Below are 26,099 nucleotides of genomic sequence, written 5' to 3'. Positions count from 1 at the left end.
AGTAGATCAATATCCCCTTATAATTTTATGCTATCATCTACACCGTCTACAATGTCTCCTAACTTTCTGTCATAAGCAAATTTGGATAGATGACTTTTTATGCCATTATCCAAGTCGTTAATAAATAATGAGTAATTGAGGCCCGAACACAAATCCTTGTGGGACACCACTGGTCACATCCCACCTTTTTGAGTACCTGGACATTATCACTAATTTCTGGCGAACTCACCAATTTTCCATTTGTGTCAGTAATTTGCTCTCAATTCCATGGGCTTCTACCTTAGTTAACTATCTTTTATGTAGGACTTTATCAAGTGCTTTCTGGAAAATCCATTTCAACATCATCCATAGACATTCCCTTCTCGATTACCTTAATTTCATCAATTGGGTTTCTCAGGCATGACCTACCTGTTACGAATCCATGCTGGCCCATCAGATTAATTGAAAATTTGAGGTATTGAGTTACACAATTTTCCCATGTCAGATGTTAGACTACCTGGTCTGAAATTCCCAGGTTTTCCTCTTTCGCTCTTTAAAAAAAATGGAGTTACATATGAAATTTTCCCATCCAGAAGGATGATTCCTGTATCTAGGGAACTTTGAAAGAAGGCATCGATTGTGTGCTCCCCTACTTCCTTTAACTCCCTCAGATAAAAACTGTCAGGTTACAGCATTGTTACTCTTTAGTTCCATTCATTTCCTCACTATTGCTCATGTTAATTTTGCTCAGTCCCTGATCCACTGTTAACTTCTTTGGGATATCTGGCAAGCTATCCCCCTTTTCTACTGTAAATACTGAGGCACAGTAATCATTTAACATACCTGCCATTCCCCAGTTACTGACAATATCCCCACTTTCAGTCTTTAGCGGGCCAATATTGCACCTGACCACTCTCTCTCCTTTTTTTGTAAATATACAAATTCTTATTGATTTTGATGTCCCAGGCAAGCTTCTTTTCATAATCCTTCTCAGTAGCTCTTATAAGCTGCTTCGTGACCTGTTGCTGGTCTTTGTATCTTTCCCATTCAGCAGGATCTGTATTTTTCTCCCCCCCATTATTGTAAGTCTTTTCTTTTTGTTTTATGCTGTCCCCTATCTCTTTAGTTGTCCATGGCTTTATTTTTTTCTGTGAAGTGAAGCTTTATTCTTTCAGGGGAATAAACTGGTTCTGTATGACAAGACATAAGACCAGGAGAAGACAATTCAGCCCCTCGAGCATGCTCCACCATTCAATAGGATCGTGACTGATCTGACATTCCTCTACACACTTTAATGCCCTTTCCCTGTAACCATTGATTCCCCTACTGATCAAGAATCTAGGGCTGGCCAAGGATAAATGCCCATATCCTTTGAATAAATACAAACTCCTCCTCTAATTACCATGCTGCAGCTTGCATTTACAATACAGAAGTAGCTGTAAGGAGCTAACTGGCTCTTGTCAGTATTTATACTTTGCATGAGCCACATTAGGTATTTAATCATCAGGCTACGTTTCTGCAACTCAATAAGTTAATCAATACCTCAAACTTAAATTGCTTGAAGTGCTTATAAACATCCTCCACTGTTCATCAGTTGTTTTACCAATGAGCAGTCAACAGTCTCTATCGCATCTCATTAAAGTAGGCCTTGCCAGTCTCAAGGGCATTGACTATGAAGAAAGCTTAAAAAGGCTAGGATTTTTTTCACTGGAAAGACGGCGGTTGAGAAGAGACCTGATAGAGGTTTACAAAATTATGAGAGGCATAGAGAGAATGGATAGTCAGAGGCTTTTTCCCAGGGTTGAGGTTTCAATTACAAGGGGGCAGATGTTCAAGGTAAGACGCCAAAAGTTTAAGGGAGATGTGCGAGAAAGTTTTTCACGCAGAGTGTGGTAGGAGCCTGGAATGAACTGCCAGAGGTGGACGAGGAAGCAGGCACGTTAGCGACATTTAAGAGGCTCTGGATGGTTACACGAATAGAGGGGGAATACAGGGATACGGACCAAATAAGGGCAAAAGGTTCAGTCAGGGTATGATGATTGCCACAGGCTTGGAGGGCCAAAGGGCCTGTTCCTATGTTCCTCTTTTGTTCTTTTGTTACCTAAAATCTAAAATTGTAATAGCTGGTTCATGTTTTTCACTTTCAAACACTGCATTAAACTCAACCATGCTATGATCGCAATTTGATAAATGCTCACCTGCAATTTGTTTCCCAATTAAACTTTGACTCATCAGCTACTACTAAATTCAATATCGTTAGTCTCCTTGTTGTATCCAGGACATATTGCTGTGGGAACCTATCCTGGAAACAATCTAGAAATCCACTAGCTTTCTGACAGGTGTTTGTCTACCTCTCCCAATCTATGTTCAAGTTAAAATCCCCTTTTAATACTACACTGCCTTTGCTGCTATGTTACTTAATACTGCAAAAGGTATACACGGCTTCTAAATAATCTTCGCTGCTGCTGGAGAGGATTCCAAGACAGCTTTGGAACAGAAGGCCGCAATCCAGGAAGCTCCTGTGCAGGTATCATCCAAAAAAGAAGTGTAATTTTAAAATCCAGTCAGGGGTGAAAATGACTATAATATCTCGGCCATTTATTGCAACCAGCAAGGTAGATGCAGTATTTGTGGAGTTAACATCTCCGCAAATACTCTTCCTTAGAATCAAAAATAATTACAGACGACAGTTGCAACGTGGACCCACCTATGCCTGAAGCAACATGCTTTCATCCAATCCACAGAGAAACTGCTTTAATTTTCCTACTGGCAATGGCCAATCAGAAACATCCATTACAATAGAAGACAGACACTTAAAAGGTTAGTGTTGTTCTGCATTAAGCAATAGAAACAGAGAATCCATCTTGACTGAGGACAGTTGTAGATCTGCAAGTTGTACAAACACGAAGCGCATATCTACCCAGAAAAATGCACTTTTAATCACAGCTGCTTCGATCGTTCTATCCCTCATACAAACTAATCTCACTCTCTGTCCCCACCCCATGTTGAAATATGTTTCACGTGAAACTTGCTAGTGCTATATCTCCTGATCCCAACTTGTGTGAGTGATTCAAACAAAGCAAATACCTGCAGTACATCCTGCTAATATGTAAAACTAGTACAAATGCTTCCCTAACAGAAATAGAAAAATTATTTGTACAATTATATTATGACTGCTTCACAACTAAAGAGCAATCCAACATGGTAAACTGTTAACAATTTGTTTGGCATTACGAAATTAATCTCTGCTGCAGGAATTCACCACTAGACAATCGTGCACTGTGGCTAGCTGTGGCAATAACTGTTCACTTAGCTTAGTCAAAGCAGTTTGCTGCTTTGTGACAATCTTTACACATCTTAAGAACAGTTAAATAAAAATGTATAAAAATACAAGGACATTGATTCCAATGACCAACTCCTATAAATTGTAAAAAGATGTACCCCGTCTGGGTTTAATTTTATTTATTTTATCCATCTACAAATGAGTTTCAGGCAAATCTACCTATTTCCACATCAAAGCCATTTAACAACATCAAGCTATCTTGCATTGATAGCATTTTGGTCCAGTGACAGAGACAAAGTACGTTCTGTGGATTATGAGATTGTAATCTGTGTTTATACTAAAAACATAAGCATGCTAAAGGTGACAAATCCCATGACTCTTACACGCACTAATTTCCCACTACCATCTCCTCAACAAGTATGTATTCAGGATTGGCACAAGAGATCATGGGTTTGGTTGGGGGGGGGACCAATTAAAGTCGATATGTTGCAGTGAGTGGGCCAATACTGCTGTTTTTTTTGTCCCATAGCCCATGCTGGAAAAATGCTTAGCTACTGGATCCACAACTTGGTATCTACCTAAATCTGCTGGGGTCTAAGCCTCCAAAGAACCAGCTCGAAGCCTTTACATCCAAATGGTTATTAAAATTCTACAGATGACACATGACTGCATTGACCAGTCTCTCAGGTAAAGCTACTTTACTCAGCCTCCAAACTACCTCAATTAAATCAGAAGTAAATGTATTTGTTTCACGTTCCCACTGTACAATCCATCTTGAGGAAGGTCTGATTAAACGTCATTTCAAAAAAAAACTTCAGTCACAGCTCCTGAAAGTTATTGGCAAGGTCAGCATTTTCGCTTGTGCCTAAATGTCCTCGATGAAGAGGTGCCCCATGCATTTTGTTCCACTGCCACTTGAATGGCACAGGGATGGTGAGGGACTGTGATATCGTTCCAAGTCAGGATGGTGAGAGACTTAAGGGGAACTTGCAGGTGGTCATGTTCTCATGTATCTACTGCCCTTTCCCATCTAGGCAGTTCAGATTGCAGGTTTGGGGGGTGTGCTATCAAAAACGCCTTGGTGAATTACTGCACTGCATCTTCTAGATGGTACATGCTGCTTTTGCGCACATCAGCAGAAGAGGAAATAGATGTGAAACCAATCCAACGGGCTGCTTTATCTTGGATGGTGTCAGCCAGTGTTGTTGGAGCTGCATCCATCTATACAAGTGGGGAGTATTCCATCACACTCCTGACTTGAGCCTTGTAGCTGGTGGACAGGCTTTGGGGAATCAGGTGGTGTGTTACTCGCCGCAGCGTTCCTAGCATCAGGGTTGCCATTGTTGAGTTTGCATTTATCATGTCCAGTGCCTAGGTCAATGCTGGGTGGTCATCCAGTTTCACTTGATAATTCTTGACATTGAATGGTGTTGTCATCACCGAATCCCCCACTATCAACATCCTTGGGATTATCATTGACCAAAAACTCAACTGGATTCACCACATTTAATTTTTATTCCTTCACAAGGTGTGGGTATCATTGGCTAGCCAGCATTTCTCGCCCATCCCTAGTTGCTGTTGAGAAGGTGCCATCTGGGAGGGAATTCCAAGATTTTGAGCCAGCGACAATGAAGGAACAGCGATATATTTCCACGTCAGGTTACTAAGTGGCTTGCAGAGGAACTTTCAGGTGCTCATGTTTCATGTATCTGCTGCCCTTGTCTTTCTAGAAGGAAGTGGTTGTGCATTTGCAAGATGCTGTCCGAGGATCTCTGGTGAATTTCTGCCGTGCATCTTGTAGATAGTACACACTATGGCTACTGAGCATCAGTGGTGGATGAAGTAGATGCTTGTGGATGTAGTGTCAATTAAGTGAGTTGCTTTGTCCTGGATTGTGTCAAGCTTCTAGAGAGTGTTGTTGGGGCGGCCCCCATACAGCCAAGTGGAGAGTATTCCATCACAATCTTGACTTGTGCCTTGTTGATGGTGAACAGGCTTTGGAGAGTCAGGAATTACTTATTGCCGTATTCCCAGCCTCTAACCTGGTCTTGTAGCCATTGTATTTATACTGACACAAGGTCGTTGAGGCGGCAGCTAAAGAGAGTTGGGCCTATGTCATCAGGAAGTCAGACAGGGATGTCAAAGAAGTTCCTTGTTTTCAGTGATACTGATAAAGGGATAAACATTTACCTTGAGTCATCAAGGTTTCAAGTGGGGGAAAGGGGGCTGTGGCAAGAGGCAGGAAAAAGAAATGGTAAAAGTTATTTAAATCTAATCCAAATCTATAAAATATAGAACAAGTGTAATGGTTAGAAACACTAGTTTTGTTGTAAGAACTTTGACCATACAACACTTTATTCCACAGCAGAAATCCTTATTTTGAATTCAATATACATTGAAGTATTAAAAAGTTTTCATTCAAGTTGCCATACTTTTGTGGATTAGGCTAGTTGTCCCCAGGACAATTGCAATGTTGCACTAGCCAGTCATAAAAAGACAAATCGCTTCAATCCTTCTCCAAATAAACAAGCAAATGTGTAACTAACTGTGCAAGCAAAGTGGATAAAATATAATTTCCTGTTATTGCACAGCTATATACATCTTTTGCCATTGTACAAGTAATGCAAAAACTAGTGTGTGCTTTTTAAAAAAATATTTTCTTGTCAACCTATTCAGAGTTGTTGTTGCACACCTCTGGAGAAGGTGGAACTTGAACTCAAGTCTCCTGGCCCAGAGGTAGGAATGCTACCATTGCACCACAGGAATTCATGGTGCTTTGTGCTCAATTGAAGCCTTTGCAGAGAAAATACCATCTATTTAACAGACATGAGCTGGCTTACTTAACCACAAAGCACCATGAATTTTGCAACCAGTTTGACAACATTTGTAAGACTGGATTTAAAAATAGTTGCAACTGAATTAACTCAAGAGTGGAGATGATCTTCAAGTAAGAAAAATTTAAACACAAGCTTTTCAATTTCTAAACAAATCTGTGTGCATCAGGTGGCAGACGAACACAACTGCACAACTTTTAGCAAAGGTTTATAAGTCTCCCTTCCATCACCTATTCCATCACAAAACAGTTTTACATCCAAAATTTTCAACCACTGCTACGTAGGGAAGAAAAGATTTCAATTGCCAATAAAATACGTTACCTCTTCAATTATTTCAATGAGATCTCCAGTTTTGATTTCCAATTCATCCTCATTTTGAGGGATATAATCAAACAGTGTTTCGCAATGCCTCTTCTTTGATCTTCCTGTTGGGATTGACATCACAGAAATTGCTTTTAACAGTATGAACTGGAAATGATTTTACAAGAAGCTATGTTGCTCAGATATAACTTTATGAATGACAACTTAAATGTAAAATTCGCAGAAAATTTGGTTTGCAAATTAAGCAGCTTTCCCACCTCACATAACTCTATCCCTCTCTCCACCGCACTAACATGGCCCTCAAGTTTCTGAAATACCACCAAAGTACTTAATTATAATGTAGAGTTCAACACAAATTGCTGCATTTTTCAACTTTAAAAAAAGACACATTCATAAAAAATTTGAAGTCTGTATTTACCAACAGTTAAATTTCCAGATGCCATTTCACCAATGGAAACGAAGTTTTTAAAACCATGACTTACCTTCGCTCAAAGTAGAGCAGTTTGTATTGTCTGCTGAGTAATTCTCAACTTCTACGATATTCCCTTGTCAGAAAAATCCACTGAAACTCCCTTTGTTGAAAACTATTTCTACTTTGAAGGCAACTCCAACTCATAACGCAGCGTAATTTCAAACAAAAGTACTGATCAGGAGTTGCAGGTTTTTGACTCACTGATAATGAAGGAATGATGATAAGGATGAGGACACTGTGTAGCTTGGAGGGAAACTTGCAATTGAGGCATTTCCATGCATTCATAGCCCTTGACCTACTAGGTGGCCGTGGTCACGGGTTCAGAAGGTGCTGTTAAGTAGGGTTGGAGAAATGTTGCAGCCTATCTTGCAGATCCAACACATCCTACACCAATGTGCAAAGCTGAAATGGATGAATGATTAAGGCATTAGAGGGGGAGCTAATCAAGCAGGCCGCTTGGATAGCGTTAGACTGCCATGTTTTTAGAGCTGGACCCAGATAAGTGGAGAATATTTCATCACACTCCTGACAAACCCATATAGGTGATGAGCAGGCTACAGGGATTCAAGAGGTGAGCTATTCACTGCAGAATTCCCAACCCCTTGCCTACTCTAACACCTACAGTATACATATGGCTGGTCCAATTCAGATTTGGCTCAAAGATTATCCCCCATTATATTCACGATGATGGCTAAAGGAATGATAGCACCATTAAATGTCATGTGGAGATGACACCTAGGGTGAGCAACAAATGCTGGCCAGCCAGTAACACCCCATCCCATGATTGCTTAAAAAAAACACTGGCAAAATCAGTTAAAATACCCGAACAGATCACTGGGTAATATATATGTAAATATATATTTATAAAAACATGCAATCTTTTCCTGTGCTGTATAGACAACAGTTAGATAACATTTACTACTGTTACCGTTCGGTTCAGGACCCTACGGTCAGGAAGAGAACTTTCAATTGAGCATTCACACTTCACTACCAGTTGAACATTTGGTGAAACAGAACATAGTAAATAGGAGAAGGATTAGGCCATTCAACCCCTTAGACCTGCTCCACCATTCAATAGGATTATAGCCTATCAGAGCTCAATATCATAATCGTGTCCTCCTCCTCCTCTTCTCTACCAGCCTCCACCACCTCCTCTGGCAGCTCATTCCAGACAGGCACCACCCTCTGCATGAAAACATTGCCCCTTAGGTCCCTTTTAAATCTTTCCCCTCTCACCGAAAACCTATGCCCTCTAGTTTTGGACTCCCCTAACCTGGGGAAAAGACCTTGACTATTCACCCTGTCCATGCCCGTCATGATTATATTAATATCTATAAGGTCACCCCTCAGCCTCCAATGCTCCAAGGAAAATAGCACCAGCCTATTCCAGCCTCTCTGCACAGCTTATACCCTCCAACTCTGGCAACATCCTTGTTAATCTTTTCTGAACCCTTTCAGGTTTAACAACATCCTTCCTACAGCAGGGAGAACAGAATCGTACACAGTGTTCCAAAGGTGGCCTAACAAATGTGCCATTCAGCCTCAACCTGACATCCTAACTCCTATACCCAATACACTGACTAATAAAGGCAAATGTTCCATAGCCTTTTTCACTAACCTGTCCACCTGTGACTCCATCTTCAAGGAACTATGAACCTGCACCATAAGGTCTCTTCGTTTAGCCGCACTTTCCATACACCATTAAGAGTATAAGTCCTGCCCTGATTTGCCTTACCAAAATGCAGTACCTCACATTTATCCAAATTAAACTCCATCTGCAATTCCCCAGTCCATTGGCTCATCTGATTAAGATCCCGCTGTACTCTGAGGTAACCTTCTTCACTGTCCACTACCCCACCAATTTTGGTGTCATCTGCAGTCTTGCTAACCATTCCTACTATATTCACATCAAAATAATTTATATAAATGATGAAAAGCAGTGGACCCAGCACTGATCCTTGCGGGACACCACTGGTCACAGGCCTCCAATCTGAAAACAACCCTCTACCACCACCCTCTGTCTCCTACCTTCAAGCCAATTTTGTACAAAATGGCTACTTCTTGGCTACATTTTGTATCCAAATGGATACATCCAAATGTTCACTCAATTTGCATCTGCCATTAATTGTACTGAGCATTCGAGCCGTGCTCAGGATCCCCAGAGAAGAAAACGTTCCTGTGTCGTATGCCCAGACAAACAGTCTTTGTAATGCACTCCTGGTATTTCACGTTTTAAACTTCATGCCATCTTAAGTTGAATTTTTTTTTTAAAAAAAAAAAGAGCATTTTGATTTCTCTGTTCATTGTGTGGTGTCATTGGCAGAACCAGCATTTATTGCTGAATACTAAATTGCCCTTGAGCAGGTTGGCTGAGCTGCCAACTTGTACCCCTGTAGTATTGTGGTATCAGTTCTTCATAGTACTACTCGGAAAGGTGTTCATTTTAAAACATATGTCTTTTGAAATATTTAGGGAGGTGGGCATCTCTGGACAGGCCATTATTTATTGCGCACCCCCAATTTCCGAGGGCAGTCAAGAGTCAACCACATTGCTGTGGGTCTGGAGTCTCATTAAGGCCAGATAATGTAAACATGGTCGTTTTCCTTCCCTAAAGGATCTTAGTGAACCAGATGGGTTTTTAGGACAATCAATCAATGCTGATTAGATGGTCACCATGTGCCCAGATTTTTATTCCATACCTTAATGGAATTCAGATTTCACTCCATTTTGAGATTCAAAACTGTCCACAGAACATTATAGACTCTCAGCTGCTTACAGCACAGAAGAAGGCCATTCAGCCCATCATGTCCACATTTGTTAACAAAGTTCTGACTACACTAATCCCATTTTCCACTTTTTGGCCCACAGCCCTGGAAGCTATGACAATGCAAGTCAACATCTGAGTACTGCTAAAATGTTATGAGAATTTCTGACTCAACCACTCTGAGTGTGTTCCAGACTTCCATCCACTTTGGATAATTTGATTTGTTATTGTCACATGTACTGAAATACAGTGAAACATATTGTTTTTCGTATTATTCAGGCAGATCATACCATACATAAATACATCCAGGTAACAGAACAAAATGCAGAATACAGTGTTCCAGCTACAGAAAAGGTGCAGAGAGAGATCAACTCGAATATTAGAAAGGTCCATTCAAAAGTTTGATAACAGCAGGGAAAAAGCTGTTCTTGAATCTGTTGGTATGTGTTTTCAAACTGTTGTATCTTCTGCCCAACAGAAGAGGATGGAAGAGAGTATAACCAGAGTGGGAGGAGTTTTTGATTATGTTCGCTGCTTTCCCAAGGCAGTGGGAAGTGCCGATGGAGGGAGTGAAAGGAAGGCTGGTTTTCATTGTGGAATGGGTTGCGTTCACAATTGTCTGTAATTTCTTGTGGTCTTGAGCACAGCAGTTACCATTCCAAGCTGTGATGCATCCGGATAGGATGCTTTCTAATGGTACGTCTATAAAAATTGGCAAGCATCATTGTGAACATGCTGAATCTCCCTAGCTTTCTGAGGAAATAGAGGTATTGGTGTGCTTTTTAACCATAGCATCAGGACAGATTGTTGGTGATCATTACTCCTAGGAACTTGAAACTCTTGACCATCTCCACACCAGCACCATTGATACAGATGGGGGCATGGGGAGGGTGGGGTTGTGGGGGCATTCTCCACTTAGCTTCCTGAAGTCAATGACCAGCTCCTTCGTTTTGCTTATGTTAAAGGACAGATTGTTGTCTTTACACCATGACACTGAGCACTCTATCACAATGAGTCTGCCTCGTCATTGTTTGAGATCCGACCCAATAAAGGTGGTGTTGCCAGCAAGCTTGGAAATGTTTCTCCTGAACATTCTTTGTAGCCTTCTGCTTTTTGTCTTAAATCTATGCCCCTTGGTTCTTCATCCCTGCACAGGAACAGGAGTAAGCCATTTAGCAGCTCGAGCCTGTTCCACCATTCAGTGAGATTATGGCTGATCTGCGGCCTAATTCCACATACCTGCCTTTGGCCTATATGCCTTAGATACATTTTTGTCAAGTAAATGTATTATCTCAGAATCAAAATTAATGAATTTAGAGTTCCGAACCTCTACCATTCCTTGTATGTAGAAGTGCTCCTTAACGTGAATAGTCTGGCCTTAACCTTCAGTCTTTAGACCCCTTCTCCACACCCAACTCCACCATTCACTCCATTCCACACCCCATCCTCTCCATTCCACCCCCCATCCCCTCCATTACCCCCCACCTCCAATCCAGCAGCATCCTGGTAAATCTCCTCTGCATCCTCATCAACATTCCTGGTAGTTCCTCCAAACTTTCAATCAAACATGTCAAATATAACCTTCCCTTAACAAATTCATGCTGACTATTGCTGATAAATCCACGTCTCTACAAGTGCAGATATATTCTGTCCCTCAGACTTCTTTCTTTTGGCTTTCTCACCACCGAGGCGAGACTGAGTAGCTTATAATTACCAGTTCTATCACTTCCTCACTTTCTTTTAGTATCCAATGTTAGCAGTCTTCCAGTCCTCTGGCACCTCACCTATGGCCAGAGAGGATCGTAAAATTACTACCAAGCCTCCTTGATATGTCGTCCATGGTCTCCCTCAACAACCTCGTATACATCTCATTTGGGCTGGCAGATTTATCCACTTTAAAAGGCTGCTAAACCAATTTGTACCTCCAGTCTCTCTGTAAATTTCTTCCAATATTTTCACAGGCTTCCAGCCTGATGTCTATACCTGCTTTGTCCTTTTCCGTTGTGAAGACTAACTCAAAACATTTATTGAAAACTGTGCTCACATATCCTGGACGAATTCATATTTTATGAATGATTTATTATCCCATATCGAGGGAAATACAGTGAAAAATGTTCTGTCGCCACAACCCGGTGCCATTTTGAGGTACACAAGAATAAAAAAATACTTAGATCTTCATCAGCCAGGGTTCCAAACACAGCTCCAGGAATTATGCAAGGTCTCCACTTCAGGCCTATCGCAGACAGGAGTCCCCACACTGTCATCGCTGCAGCCGACACCCGGGCTCCAATTCTAGGAGTCCACGCATCGGGCCTAAGAAGCCACAAGCTCCCTCTCGGGTCACCACCACACTGCTCCAGCCTCCCCGTGACATAAGGAAGGAGGAGAAAAGCAGAGAAAAAGAGAAAACGTTGAAAAGAAGAGAGGGAACAAAAAAAATGCAGCCTGCCTGGAATGGATGGGTCAACGGATGGGTCATCTTGAATCTATGGATTCTATTCTTGTACATTTAGTCTCTTGCTCTTTATATATCTAAAAAGCCCCTTTGAGTTTTCCTTTATTCTACCCATCTCTTAGCACTCTCAACTTTCCACTTTCTTTTTTGAACTCCAATTAGAATTTTACAGGTTCCTATGAGATTCTCCCCTAATCGACTCAATCCCGCCTCATATCAGCCCTGCGATCCCTTCAGACCACACCCTCTGTAGCAAGAGTGTCCTTCCTCAGATAAGGAGGTGAAAACTGCATACACTATTCCAGGTGCTGTCTCACCAATGCCCTGTGTGACTGCAGCAAGACATCCTTGTTTCACTATTTGAATCCTCCTACTATGAAGGTCAACACAGAGTTTGTTTTCTTTACTGCCTGCTGCACTTACACACTTACTTACAGCAACTGGTACACAAGGATACCCAGCTCTTGTTGAACATTCCCTTCTCTCAATTTTCATTCAAATAATAATCTGCCTTCCTATCTTTGCTACCAAAGTGATAACTTCATACTTACCTACATTATTCTGCATCTACCACGCATTTGCCTACTTAGCCTGTCCAAATCATATGGAAGCATCTCTGCATCCTCCTCATAGCTTCTCTTCTATCTAGCTTTGTGTCATCTACAAATTTTGAGACATTACATTGAGTTCCCTCATCTAAATCATTAACAAATTGTGAATAGCTAGGGTCTGAGTACCAATCCCGGCATGACTCATATGTTCACTTTGTTTATCATTACATTTTTAACAGCAATAAGTCCATCTATTATAACAGGGTGTGGAGCTGGATGAACACAGCAGGCCAGGCAGCATCAGAGGAGCAAGAAAGCTGATGTTTTGGGTCTGGACCCTTCTTCAGAAGTGGGGGAGGGCAAGGGGGCTCTGAAATAAATAGAGAAGGGGCAGGCGATGGTAGAAGGTGGATAGTGGAGCCGAAAGGTGGAGAGAAGACGGACAGGTCAAGGAGGCGGGGATGAAGCCAGTAAAGGTGAGTGTAGGTAGGGAGTTGGGATGGGGGTTGGTCAGTGAGGAGGGAGGGGCAGGTAGGTGGGAGGGAAGACAGACAGGTCAAGGAGGGGGGGATGAGGCTAGTAGAGGTGAGGTGAGTGTAGGTAGGAAGCGGGGGTGGGGGGTTGGTCAGTGAGGTGGGAGGAGCGGATAGGTGGGAGAAAAGACGGACAGGTCAAGGAGACGGGGATGAGAAGGGGTGCTGGTCTTGGGAATGAGGTCAGGGGTGGGGAGATTTTGAAGCTTGAAAAGACCACATTGAGACCATTGGGTTGTAGGGTTCCTGGCCTGCTGTGTTCATCCAGCTCCACACTTTGTTATCTCAGACTCCAGCATCGGCAATTCCTTCTATCTCCAAGTCCATCTATTTACTAGCCAAAAAGAACTAGGGAATTTGAGCCAAGGTCTTTCTTAACTAAAATAATCAGAAAAGGCCTGCAAATGTTGTGACTATTACATACAAAGTTATATAATATCAGAACAATAAAAATTAAAGGAGGCAGTCATGCCCATATCAGTCTTTAGATGATATACCTAATTTTTCCCACTCTCCTGCCCAGAGCCCTGAAAATCCTTCCCTATCAAGTATCCAACCAGCTTTCTGAACATTATTATGAATCTTCTTCCATCATTTTAGGCAATCCATTCCACATGATTGGAATATATTATAATAAACCTTTTCATATCACCTTGGGTCTTCTTCCAACTACCTTCATTCTGTAACTTTTAGTTATTGACATTTGTGTCACTGAAACAGTTCAACCTTATTTAGTCACTTGATTCTCTTCATAATTTTGAACACTTCACTCCAATCTTTTTCCTTGATCTTCTCTACACAAAAGAACAAAAATCCCAATTTCTCTTAGCTCTTCATTTAACTTAAACTTTTTATTATTGGTACCATCCTATTAAATCTCTGCACCCTTACCAAGGCCCTGGCATAATTCTGAAAGTATGGTGCTGAGAAATTAGTCACAATATTGTGGTTGGGACTAATACCCGCTACCATCAATTGTGTACACACAATCCCAGGTCTCAGTTTCTGCATCTCCTTTGCAATTTTTTTTGCATTATCTCTCCACATTCTTCTTACCAAAGCATATCGCATCCCAGTTCTCTGCGTTAAATTTTATGCATCACATGTTGGCCCACTTCACTAGTTTGGCTATGTCTTCCTCTGGCCTATCATCAGAGTACCATTTAATCTGGGTTAAGCTGGAATACAATGTAAATAAATGTGAAGTCATACATTTTGGTAGGAGTAATAGTAAAAAAGATTATTACTTGAATGGTAAAAAGTTGCAGCATGCTGCTATGCAGAGGGACCTGGGTGTCCTTGTGCATGAATCACAGAAGGTAGGTCTGCAGGTACAACAAGTAATTACGAAGGCAAATGGAATTTTGTCCTTCATTGCTAAAGGGATTGAAATAAAAAGCAGAGAGGTTATGTTGCAGCTGTACAAGGTGCTGGTGAGGCCACACCTGGAGTACTGTGTGCAGTTTTGGTCTCCTTACTGGAGAAAGGATGTACTGGCACTGGAGGGGGTGCAAAGGAGGTTCACTAGGTTGATTCCGGAGTTGAGGGGGTTGGCTTATGAGGAGAGACTGAGTAGATTGGGATTATATTCATTGGAATTCAGAAGATTGAGGGGGGTTCTTATAGAAACATATAAAATTATGAAGGGAATAGATAATATAGAAGCAGAGAGGATGTTTCCACTGGCAGGTGAAGCTAGGACAAGAGGGCATAGCCTCAAGATTAGAGGGAGCAGATTTAGGACTGAACTGAGAAGGAATTACTTCACCCAGAGGGTTGTTAATCTATGGAATTCCTTGCCCAGTGAAGTAGTTGACGCTACTTCAGTAAATGTTTTTAAAAAAAAGGTAGATTTTTTTTGAACACTAAAGGAATTAAGGGATACGGTGAGAACGCGGGTAAGTGGATCTGAGTCCACGAAAGGATCAGCCATGATCTTATTGAATGGCGGAGCAGGCTCGAAGGGCCAGACGGCCTACTCCTGCTCCTAGTTCTTATGTTCTTATGTTCTTTGAATACAAGTTATTTCAATCACAAACAAGAATCTGGCATTTGTAGTTATGAGGAGAGAGCTGACTTGGGTTGACTGGACCAAGAGTCTAAAAAGGCATGGAGACAAAATAAAGGGAACAATTTAAAGAAGCTATTTAAGGTTAGCAGAATATTTTAAAAAAACAGGGCAAGGGCCTCACCACACTGTGAAGCCAGTTGACAGATAATCTCTGGGAAGGACAGAGATGCTGTGAAAAAACAGACAATCTGAGTAGGCAACAAGATGGTAGGATGGGGCACTGTGTGGCAAAGTGTGAAATTATTCACTTTCAAGAATGGAAAAATAGATTATTTAAATAAAGACATGCAACCTGTAAATGCTGACAGATTTGGGTAGGTTGTAAAAGGAATACAAAATTAGCATACAGGCACAGCAAGCAATTAGGAAGGCAAATGGCATGTTGGTCTTTATCGCAGGGCAGAAATGAAATAGACTTGCTAAAATTTGATGAGGTCACATCTGGAATAGTGTATGCAGTATTGATTTCTATATTTAAGGAAGGATATGCATCCATGTAAGGTAGCACTCAAAGGTTCTCAAAATCTGTCCCTGGGTTGAGGGGGTAATCCTTTGATGAGAGGCTGAGTAACACTGATCAGTAAGGCACATCACTACACATTGTTTATCAGATTACAAAGCAATTATTCACCACAATGCTCTCTGCTTTCTGTCCTTCAGCTAATAGCTGAGAAGTCAATGCCCCTTCAGTCCCATAGGTTTCATTTATTTCTAACTAGTCTGTAGTAAGTTACTTCATTAGATACTTTTGAAAGTCCATATTTACACCAATCACACTACCTACATCAAACGCTCTCCAACTTTAAAGGCAGCAAACAAGATAACCAAATATGACTTGCCTGCAACAAAACTACGTTATCATTTATTAACTCATATTTCCACATGCCAATTTTTTTTTGTCTTGAAAATTTTCCTTATCAACAGCAAACTAAGTGGTCTGTAGGTTTTGGACTCCACTGCCCGTTTTAGAACAGACATAATATTTACAAGTCTTTAGTCCTGTGGAACCAATCTAAGGGGAACTGAAGATTCTGGTCAGAGTTTCTGCAGTTGCTGGCCTTCCTTCCCTCAGTAGCCTACGCATGCATCCCATCTGGACCGATCGGCAGTTTTCAAGCAGAAAAGTCAATCTTTAAGCATCTCCTCCTTTACTGTGCTACTGGTGGCATCCTCTTGTGACAACAGATATAAAGAACTCAGTTAGTACCTCAGTAATGTTCTCGCTTTCCTTATGATCTCCTCTTAGGTCCCCCAATCAGCTCAACCCTTCCGTTGACTACACGCCACTACATAGGTTTATAACACAATTTTGTTTAAACTGTTGCCTACTGTTTTTTTCCCTGATCTATTTTCTCGGCCCTTCATTCTTGCTTTGTCAGTTCTCCTCTGTACTTTCATCCAATTTGGTGTCCTTTTAAATTATTAACCAAAGTTTATCTTTTACAGTTTCACTTTTATCTTTTAATCTTTAGTCATCCAGGAAACTGTAGTTTTCCCCATGATATATATGCGATGGGTCTTCAATTGAATCTCTCTGAAGGAATCCCATTAGTCTGTTTCATGGAAGCAAGTCAAAGAGATTTATAAAACCACATTTTGTCTAGCAGCTGTTTAACTAAAGGGCAAAAGATTTGCGCATAATGCTGTGCTCAACAGTTTTATGTGTTTGGACTACTTGAACAATACATATACTAATTAATACTAAAACAGAGGGAATATTATTCAGCAGAGTTAATTTTTAGTCACGAATCAATGTGCAACGATTTTCAGCTGTGGAGTCATATGAATGGCCTACAGCGCTTAAGTTGAAACAATACAATTTAGATTAATTGTTGCTCGTTACTCAGGCAAAGGTGGCAGTTTGAAGTGAGCTCTCAGTACACAACAGTTGCCAGAAACTGATGGAAGACAATTGATTCATTCACATCATTTAAGGAATGGATTCGGTCACCTCTTCTCAAGTTTTCTGTCCACACAACCTCATCTTCACAAGATCTTATTTCTAAATGTTCTCCAGAGTGGTCCAGAAACTCAGTTATAACTACACAGCTGCTCAAGTAGATAGTTGCAAACCTTCTCAGGAAAACTAGGGAGGGACAATAAAGTGTAGTGGTGCCAGAATTAGCTACAGAAATAAGAAGAAGATCTGGCAGAATAACTCATCCTCAAAATGGCCACTTATGCATTAAAATTCCAAAGGCAACCTGAGTTGGCTCAAAGTAACTACAATACCAATGATGCCAGTTTAGCTGAATGGTCATCAAATTTAAATTATATAATTTCATGTACTTCGAATAGGATTTGATTCAAAATATGAAAAATATGTCATTCACACAGGAAGTTAGCTGGCCTCAAATAACAGTCATTTTGTTTAAATCTATTCCAGGCTCAATCTATTGTGCACGTACACACCGAAGTGAAACAAATTCTGGCCTAGTTTCACTTTGTCAAAACAATCCAAGAAGTTACAATTTATTGATTGCCTAAAGTCATTGGCAATTTAATCTGATTTATTCAAGATGGAACATTACAAATCAACGTCAACTATTTAAAATTTCAATATCTACACCCCACTAAGTTAGCATTCTTCAGCAACCCAATGGCATACTAATCACACATGTAGATTTTTCCTAAAGAACCTTTTCAGACATGTTATTACAAACCTCTAGATTAGGTGGGACTTGAATCCAAGCCAACTCACATACTTATCTAATCACATATTTAATCTAGGTCTCATCACATACTTAATATCCAATAAGATCATTAGAAAGCACCCAAAACGCTGACAACTGCCCAATACAAATCAAAGAGATATGTGACTACAGTCAGAATGTTTCAAGAACTCATAGCATGTAATATATGATAATTTCAAGTCGTACTGCATCAACAGTTTGTAAAGATGTACAAACTGAGATATTACACTGACTTGATTTACTGCTACACAAGCAATTAACTAATTTACAACCAGTGATCACAAAATATTCAATTACAAAATATAGTTTACATTCCACAATCTATGATTCTTCTCATGATATCTATTTTCTCCAATTAGACACAATACAGCCTCAATGGTAACTTCATACAGAAATTTAAGTGAACTGACGTTGATCTTTAATTAAACACTCATAAGCTACATTCAAAAATCATAGCTAAAGCATTTCACTTTTGGTGAGACATACATCCGCTGTCTGCTGCTTCCATTTCAAGACCAAACTACACCCTTGCAGAGTATAATTAGTTAAATATAATGACTGAAGAAGCTGCTATCACAGGCAGCGTGCACGAAAGATTATGGGATTAGTAAACATTGTGGAAGTTGGGCAAGATCAGATCATGGAAGGAATTGAAAGAGATGTGTTGAAATGAATAGGCAGGACTCTTTGAACATGAACATGAACATAAGACACAGGAGCACAAGTAGGCCATCTGGCACCTCCAGCCTGCTTCATCATTCAATAAGATCATGGATTGATCTTTCTCCTGGACTTTGCTCCAATTACCTGCCCACTCACCATAACCCTGGATTCCTTTACTGTTCAAAAATCTATCTTTACCCTAAAAACATTCAACCAGGTAGCCTCAAATGTTTCACTGGGCAGGAAATTCGAGATCCACAACTCTTTAGAAGAAGTAGTTCCTCCTCAGCTCAGTCCTAAAACTTTCCCCCTTATTTCGAGGCTATGCCTCCTAATTCTAGTTTCACTTGCCAGTTGAAACAACCTCCCTGCTTCTATCTTATCCATTCCTTTCATAATTTCATATGTTCCTGTAAGATCTCCCTGTCATTCTACTAAATTCCAATGAGTACAATCTCACTCTACTCAATCTCTCCTCATAAGCCAACCCTCAATTCTGGAATCAACCTAGTGAACCTCCTCTGCACCCCCTCCAGTGCCGTTATATCCTTTCTCATGTAAGGAGACCAAAACTGCACACAGTACTCCAGGAGTGGCCTCACCAGCACCTTATACAGCTGATAACAGTGTGGAGCTGGAGGAACACAGCAAGCCAGGCAGCATCAGAGCAGGGAAGTTGATGTTTCAGGTCAGGACCCTTCTTCAGAATAGTCAACTTTCCTGCTCCTCTGATGCTGCCTGGCCTGCTGTTTTCCTCCAGCTCCACACTGTGTTACCTCTGACTCCAGCATCTGCAGTTCTTACTAACCCTATACAGCTGCCTGTTTTTAAACTCCATCCCTCTAGCAATGAAGGACAATATTCCATTTACCTTCTTAAACCAACTTTTTGTGATTCATACGCAATGACACCCAGGTCCTTCTGCACACTGATGATTTCACAATGATGCTACTAATCAGCATACATGCCTTAGTGTTACTTCACCTTATGGATGGTACAAATGGAGGAATCAACTCGGAAATCTTGCTGTCCAGCCTGGTATAGAAGATAAGCATAAAGATTTCAACAGGACAGAAAGAGGAGGAAAGAGGAGGTAATAAGAGGTGAGCAAATTTAAGGCAAAGTAACAGCCTTATCCATATGTGATGTGCCAGAAGATGCTCAATTATGCACTTCACCAAAGGTTCACATGCCAGGCTTATCTTGAAGAAACAGATAGGATAATAGATGGAGGAGTGTTGGAGCTTACAGGGGTCAGAGAAAATGGTTTCATGTTTCTTGCATTACCCTGGAAAAAGTTTTGGTTCCAGGTCTCAGTGATGGTAACCAGGAGTCATTGCAGATTAAATGCAAAATAATCCTAACAGACCTCAGTATCATGAGCATTCATCAGAAAATTGACCCCATACTTCAAGATATTATACAAAATTACAGCATGTAAAAAAGAGAGGGAAAGGCAGAAAACCAAGGCACAAAGGATGTGCTTGTATGCTCAAGACAGTATCACGTCCAATAATTCAAGCACAAGTCATACCAGAAAGTTTCACAAATGGAATAGAGAAAAAAAGTTCAATATGCAACTGCCAACATTTTTAGATTGAGCAAAGGGCATGAGAAGGGACAAAGATGACATTTGTGACCAAGAAAGAAGACTTATGCTAAGGAGTGTGACTTACTCCTTGGGTCTTTATTTTCTCAATTATTCATGCAGCAGTGAAGACTAAGGTCAATTTACTAAAATGAGGTAACATTGTACTTGCTACACAGCATGGATTTAAATTTTACCGTATAAGGGATAACATGCAAATACTGACACAAGAATAAATGTCTTTGTCTTAGGTTCCTAAAGAAAGTATAAACAGCCCAAAGGATGAGATTTTAAGAAAACACTATGTTATAATAGGTCTAGAAGAACACACATGCCCTTATTGTTCCAAAGGACCCATACTCCACTTTCCAGAGAGAATTATATACAAAAATATAAGTTTTCTTCATATGAATCAATACTGTTGTATCATCACACACCAAAACTCAGTTCAACACTTTAATAATACGGAGGGAGGACAGCACTAATCGGAACTGACACTTTTCAAATGACACATGAAAATGAGACACTATCTGCCATGTTAAGGATTCCATGCTATTGTTTGATAAAGTGGTGGGAATTCCCCGAGCTAACTTTTTTTCTCAATCTACACCACTAAACCCAGATTGTCTGATACCTATCCATACTGAATGCAGGTCATTTTATGCAAATTAGCAGTCACATTTCCCTGAGTCACAACAATGACTCAACCAGCCCTGAAATATTTAGAACAGCCTGGGGGCAGCGGGTATAACATAAATGGATCCCACCCTGAGCGCACTCATTATTCAACTGCTTGCAATTTCAACATGGTGAGGTGGAAAAAAAATTGGGGTGACAGAGAAAATCTGAGTTCATTCGCTGGCAAGGTGGTGCCATTAGGGACTGTCCCTAAATAGCTGTAAATTATACAAGTGTACAATGAAAGTCTGAATTAAAATAATATCTTAGTATAAAAGTAGCCAACGTAGGATCAGGGGAGGAAAGTAAAGTTAGTGAAAAGGGTGGCAACTGTAAGACTAAGAAATTAACAATATAGGTAAGAAAGATTAAACAAGTTTAAGTTTGAGACACGGCACCTCAGGTCGGTCGAGTAGCACATGTGACCTGTGACATGTGGGAGATCATGGACCCTACTGGTGTGCTGGGTCTTATTACTGGGTCATTGAATACAAGAGCAAGGAGGTGATGTTGAACTTGTGTAAGACATTTGTTAGATCTCAGCTGCAGTAGTGTCCATTTGTGGGCACCACATCATAGGAAAGATGTGAATGCTTCAGAGAGCATACAGAAGCAATTTACAAGAATACTTCCAGGTATAAGAAACTTCAGTTTTGAGGACAGATTGAAGAAGTTGGAACCGTTCTCCTTGGAAAGAAGGCTGAGAGGAGATTAAAACTGAGTGGGCTGAATGGAGTAGATGTGGAGGTAGGGAGATGCTGTTCCCACTCATTAAAGAAACGAGACCGAGGGGGCACAGATTTAAAATGATGTGCAAAAGACACAATGGTAATCTGAGAAAAAAGACTTTGTTACTCAGCTAGTAGTTAGGGTATGGAATACACTGCCTGGACATGTGGTGGGGACAGGTTCTGAGGCATTCAAGAGGGCATTGGATGATTATTTGGACAGAAATAGTGGGCAAGGATATGGGAAGGAGAAAAAAAAACAGGAAGTTGCCACTGGATGATGGTGTTTGCTTGAAGTGCCAGTGCAGACAAGATGAGCTGAATGGCCGCCTTGCTTACTGTAGCAATTCTGAGATACCGTGATTACCAAAGCCACAAGTAAAATTTAAGACAGAGCAAATTAATTCTGAAAATAAAATTATTTTTTGCATTTTTTTAGTCTTTGCTAGCTGTTAATAGTTTCTCTACATCATGGACTTCTAAAGTCAGTAAGAATGTCGTCTAATAAACAAAACTGGAATAAATTACAGTTTATGATGGTGACTGAGTGAAACATATGTTCTCTACAGCCCCCGCTCTCAACCAGAATGGATAAACTGAAGTGTCAACGAGCCTTCAGATTTTCAAACAACCAAATTATTTTTTCCATTGGGTTAGGAAAAAAGGTGGTGATAATTTTACAGTGGTGAGCTAAAAATTTGACTTTCGGTTAGTCTGGTAGCTCAGTTGGCTGGATGGCTGGTTTGCAATGCAGACTAATGCCCACAGCATGGGTTCAATTCCTACACCAACTGAGGTTACTACAAAGGTTTCTTCTTCTCAACCTTTCCCCTCTCCTGAGGCATGGTGACACCTCTCTCTAATGGAAGAGCGGCCAAGGACTTCACTTTTATTATTTACCATATGACTGCAATGGATGAAAACTTCACTGGAAAATGAAACAAAATCTTCCACAGATAGGTACTCATACTGACTTTCTTCAAGTAAAAAGTACAATCTGGATCATTGCTTCTAGTCACTCAGGTCAATTTCAGGTGATGGTTTACATGACTGGAATACAAATGGCAGCAATATGGCCACAAGTAAAATAATTTATGTTGCTGGTACATTATGCCAAGAATACCCTTTCCCAAAATTGATACATCCTCTAACAGATGGCGAGTCTGAATGAGATGGGAGATACTTGAAAGAGAGGCTTTTTTTTGCAAAATCCATTAAACATGAAGCCACATGAGAACAAATGTAAACTATTTGTCACATTGTCTATATTCTATAAAAAATGGCTGTGAATGTTGTCCAAAATATGTAAAAGCATTATTAATAAAGTCGATATATTCATGTCAAATAGGTTGAAACTAAAGTAGAATCACATTCAAGATTAAATACTAACTTTGTTTCTCTGGGCAGGAGCTGCCAAACTGGGTCAAGCTTTTCTAGATCCTGAGATTTGTTTTCAGACTTCTGCTTTCATTTATTAAGAAATCAAATGCTCAATGCTTGGAAGTCTTGGTACAACTCTACACAGTTTTGTTGAGAAACCACATCCATAGTACTGTGTACAGTTTTGGTCCCCATATTTAACAAAGGATTTACTGGCATTGGAGGTTGTTCACAAGATTCACTTAGGCTGATTACTGGGATGAAGGGGTTGAATACTCAAGAATGGCTAACCAGATAAGGCCTTTATTCATGAGAGTTTAGAAGAATGAAGGGTGATCTTATTGAAGCATGCAAGATTCTGTGGGGGCTTGACAGAGTAAATGTTGAGAAGTTCTTTCCACTTGTAGGGAATCTCAAAATTAGGGTGCAATCATTTAAAACTAAGATGCAAAGAGATTTTCTACCCCAGAAATTGTGGAGGCTTGATCACCGAAAGTATTTGAACAGGAGGAGGACGGAATTTTGAAGCACCAGGAAGTTTAGAGCTAATGATGAGCTGGCACAAAAGAGAACCTGAAACCTAAGGTAGATTGGCCATGTTCTTCTCGAAAGGCAGGGCACGCCTGAGGGGCCAAATGGTTGCTCCTGCTCCGATTTCATATGTTCATTATATTACTGTTCTGATGTGCATTAGGTCTGCCAAAGAGTATTCCAAGTGTAATAATCACTTCATTTCTATGAAGTACTTTACTACGTTAAATTAGAATTAGTCATTGAAGTGCTATAACTTACTTCTTCTGAGAGACTTTGGTTGAGGCGGTAACCCAGCGATTGGGAATCCAAAATGACTCATGCGCTGTACAAGATTGGCAACATTTCCAGATTTTTCTCGTTTAATCACGGGGCTTTCCTCTTTTGCTTCTGTATCCTTTTTTACTTCCTGCAAGAAAAGAAAAATGTTCAGGGCATAAAGAAATAATCTGCTCCTAGGAGAAGAGAAAATTAAGAGGGGTGTTCAAAATGATGCACAAATTTTGACAGGGTTAAAAAAAGGATATTCTGTTTCCACTAGTTGCTGTGTCAGTAACTAGGGGGTCACAATTTCAAATTGTCAGCAAAAGAGTTAGGGAGAGAGAGGAGATAAACTCCTGTACTGTGTCGTTAGGATTTGGAATGTGCTCTGTCTGGGAGAGTGGTGGAAGCAGATTCCATAGGAGGTTTCAAAAGAGAGCCGGATACATCTTTGAAAGTGATGAAAGGGCTACAGAGATAGGGTTGAAGTCTTGAATCAGCTGGGTAGCTCTTTCAGGAGCTAGTAGACACAATGGGCCGAATGGCTTCCTTCTGAACTGTAATGTTGTATGATCCTGCATAGGGGATTTTGCAATATGGATACAAAAATGCTACAAAATTTAAATACTGCCATACTGCAGCACTTTCTCAACAAAGATATTGAATGATGTGTTCATCTATTCCTCAAGATGATATTACTGTAGGATTATACGCAAGTTTAAAAAAATAGATGATGTGCAAGTGTGTTCAGAAATGCAGCAAATCATATACATTTTATTTCATCTACAATCACATAAAATGACACGAGAACAGTTCGGCCAGTTCTGAAACTAATACTGCTTTAAACAGAATCAAAATGCAAAATTGCCATCCCACTATATTGCTTTTCAAGAATATCTGCTGAACATCATCTTCTGCATGCAAAAATGGAGACTTGCATGGAGTAGTGAGCCACAAAATCCTTATAATCAATACAGATGTTAAAAACTTTGATGCATGTCAGTCACCACCAGGGCGATTCCTCTGCTCTCTTTCCAACTTCAGATCTTCAATCTCCGTGAATCTACGCTCATCCAAAAATCTACCACACAGAGACAGGCTCGCCAACCTACTGGAACACCCATGCCCATTGCACCAGCAGTTTATACTTCTACTGGGCCTTGACTTTTCTCCTTAAGAAACATTTTCAGCCCAATAACTCTCCAAAAATAGAACAAAAAAAAAATCAGCATTTGTCAAATTCTGTCGTCTCAGCATTTCTCAATGCTGTTCAGGCCACATTAGTGGGCGTGCATTCAGCTGTTTCGGCCCTACATAATGGAACTCCTCCCTGCCTTTTCCTTTAAAATCTACTTCAAAACTTTTCAGGGCCAAGATTTTAGTCACATCTTGTCACAGCTCCTTCTTTAACTTATTCTGGTTTGTAACGCAGCTTGGCTATTTTCTAATTACAGGTTCTACATATAGAAATAATTATGTGGGAGATGAAGCACTCAGACTGTTTGGTCTAACCAGTCTACAATTAACGTCATGCTCCACTCCAACTTTTTTTCTCCCTCCATCTGTCCTCACATCATCAGCATAACCCACTGTTCCTTTCTCACAATTACCAAGCCTCCCATTAAATGGCTTTACTACTCGCCTGAGCTTCTTATTGTGGTACAGTGTGTCCCACATTCCCAAAACCTTCCATGGAAAGAAGCTATTTTCAATTTCTTTATTTCTATCTCATCCCAAGTCAAAACATACTCTGTGCCTACTCTACCACAATTGTAATAAAAAAATCTACATTTGGTCACCTTTCTGCCTTCAGTGTTGGAAGGTCCAGCCTGTTCAATATCTCCCAGTAGATGTACCTTCACATTCCTAGTGTCACCAGTTCTTGCACCCTTGCCACAATATATCCTTTATGCATTACAGTGACCAAAACTGTGCACAGTACTCTAAGTGTGGTCTAAACACATTTCAAAACATGTTTATAATAAGCTCTCCACTTCTCAATTTTAACCCCCTGAAAATAAATCTCGGTTTGCTTTTATAAAATGGCATTATAAACCTGTATTGCTCCTTAGAATAACTTGTATGTCTGGACAACCAGATCCTTTTGCTCTTCAACCATTTAGATTCTTATTTTCCAAGTACCGTGTGATAACTATACTTTTCTAATCAAAAAATAATGGACCACATCTTCACTGAAGATGATAGTTGTTGCACAGCATAGACAGGAGTTGTGCATCAGAACCACTGCATCTGACACCCTGGGAATTGCTCTGGAAGTGGAAACATCTGATGGGAAATCAGTCAATGTCTGGAT

At 40.4% G+C, this 26,099-nt stretch overlaps 1 protein-coding gene across 8 annotated transcripts in view; it reads right to left on the bottom strand.

Annotated features, from left to right (window-relative positions):
* The window catches only part of LOC109915467 (CD2-associated protein), a 217,532-nt gene that overhangs the window by 82,951 nt on the left and 108,482 nt on the right, over window positions 1-26,099 (bottom strand). For all 8 annotated transcript variants that reach the window (XM_048597334.1, XM_048597336.1, XM_048597339.1 and 5 more), the window contains 2 exons: window positions 23,786-23,933; window positions 6,418-6,521 (listed from right to left, as the gene is read on the bottom strand). In XM_048597334.1, the coding sequence (XP_048453291.1) occupies window positions 6,418-6,521; window positions 23,786-23,933 (252 nt within the window). The remainder of the gene's footprint in view (window positions 1-6,417; window positions 6,522-23,785; window positions 23,934-26,099) is intronic.

Source organism: Rhincodon typus, chromosome 5 (assembly GCF_021869965.1).
Source record: "Rhincodon typus isolate 14 chromosome 5, sRhiTyp1.1, whole genome shotgun sequence".
NCBI lineage: Eukaryota > Metazoa > Chordata > Chondrichthyes > Orectolobiformes > Rhincodontidae > Rhincodon > Rhincodon typus.
The sequence above is the reverse complement of the archived record's forward strand: the minus strand, read 5'-3'. Positions and strand labels throughout refer to the sequence as shown.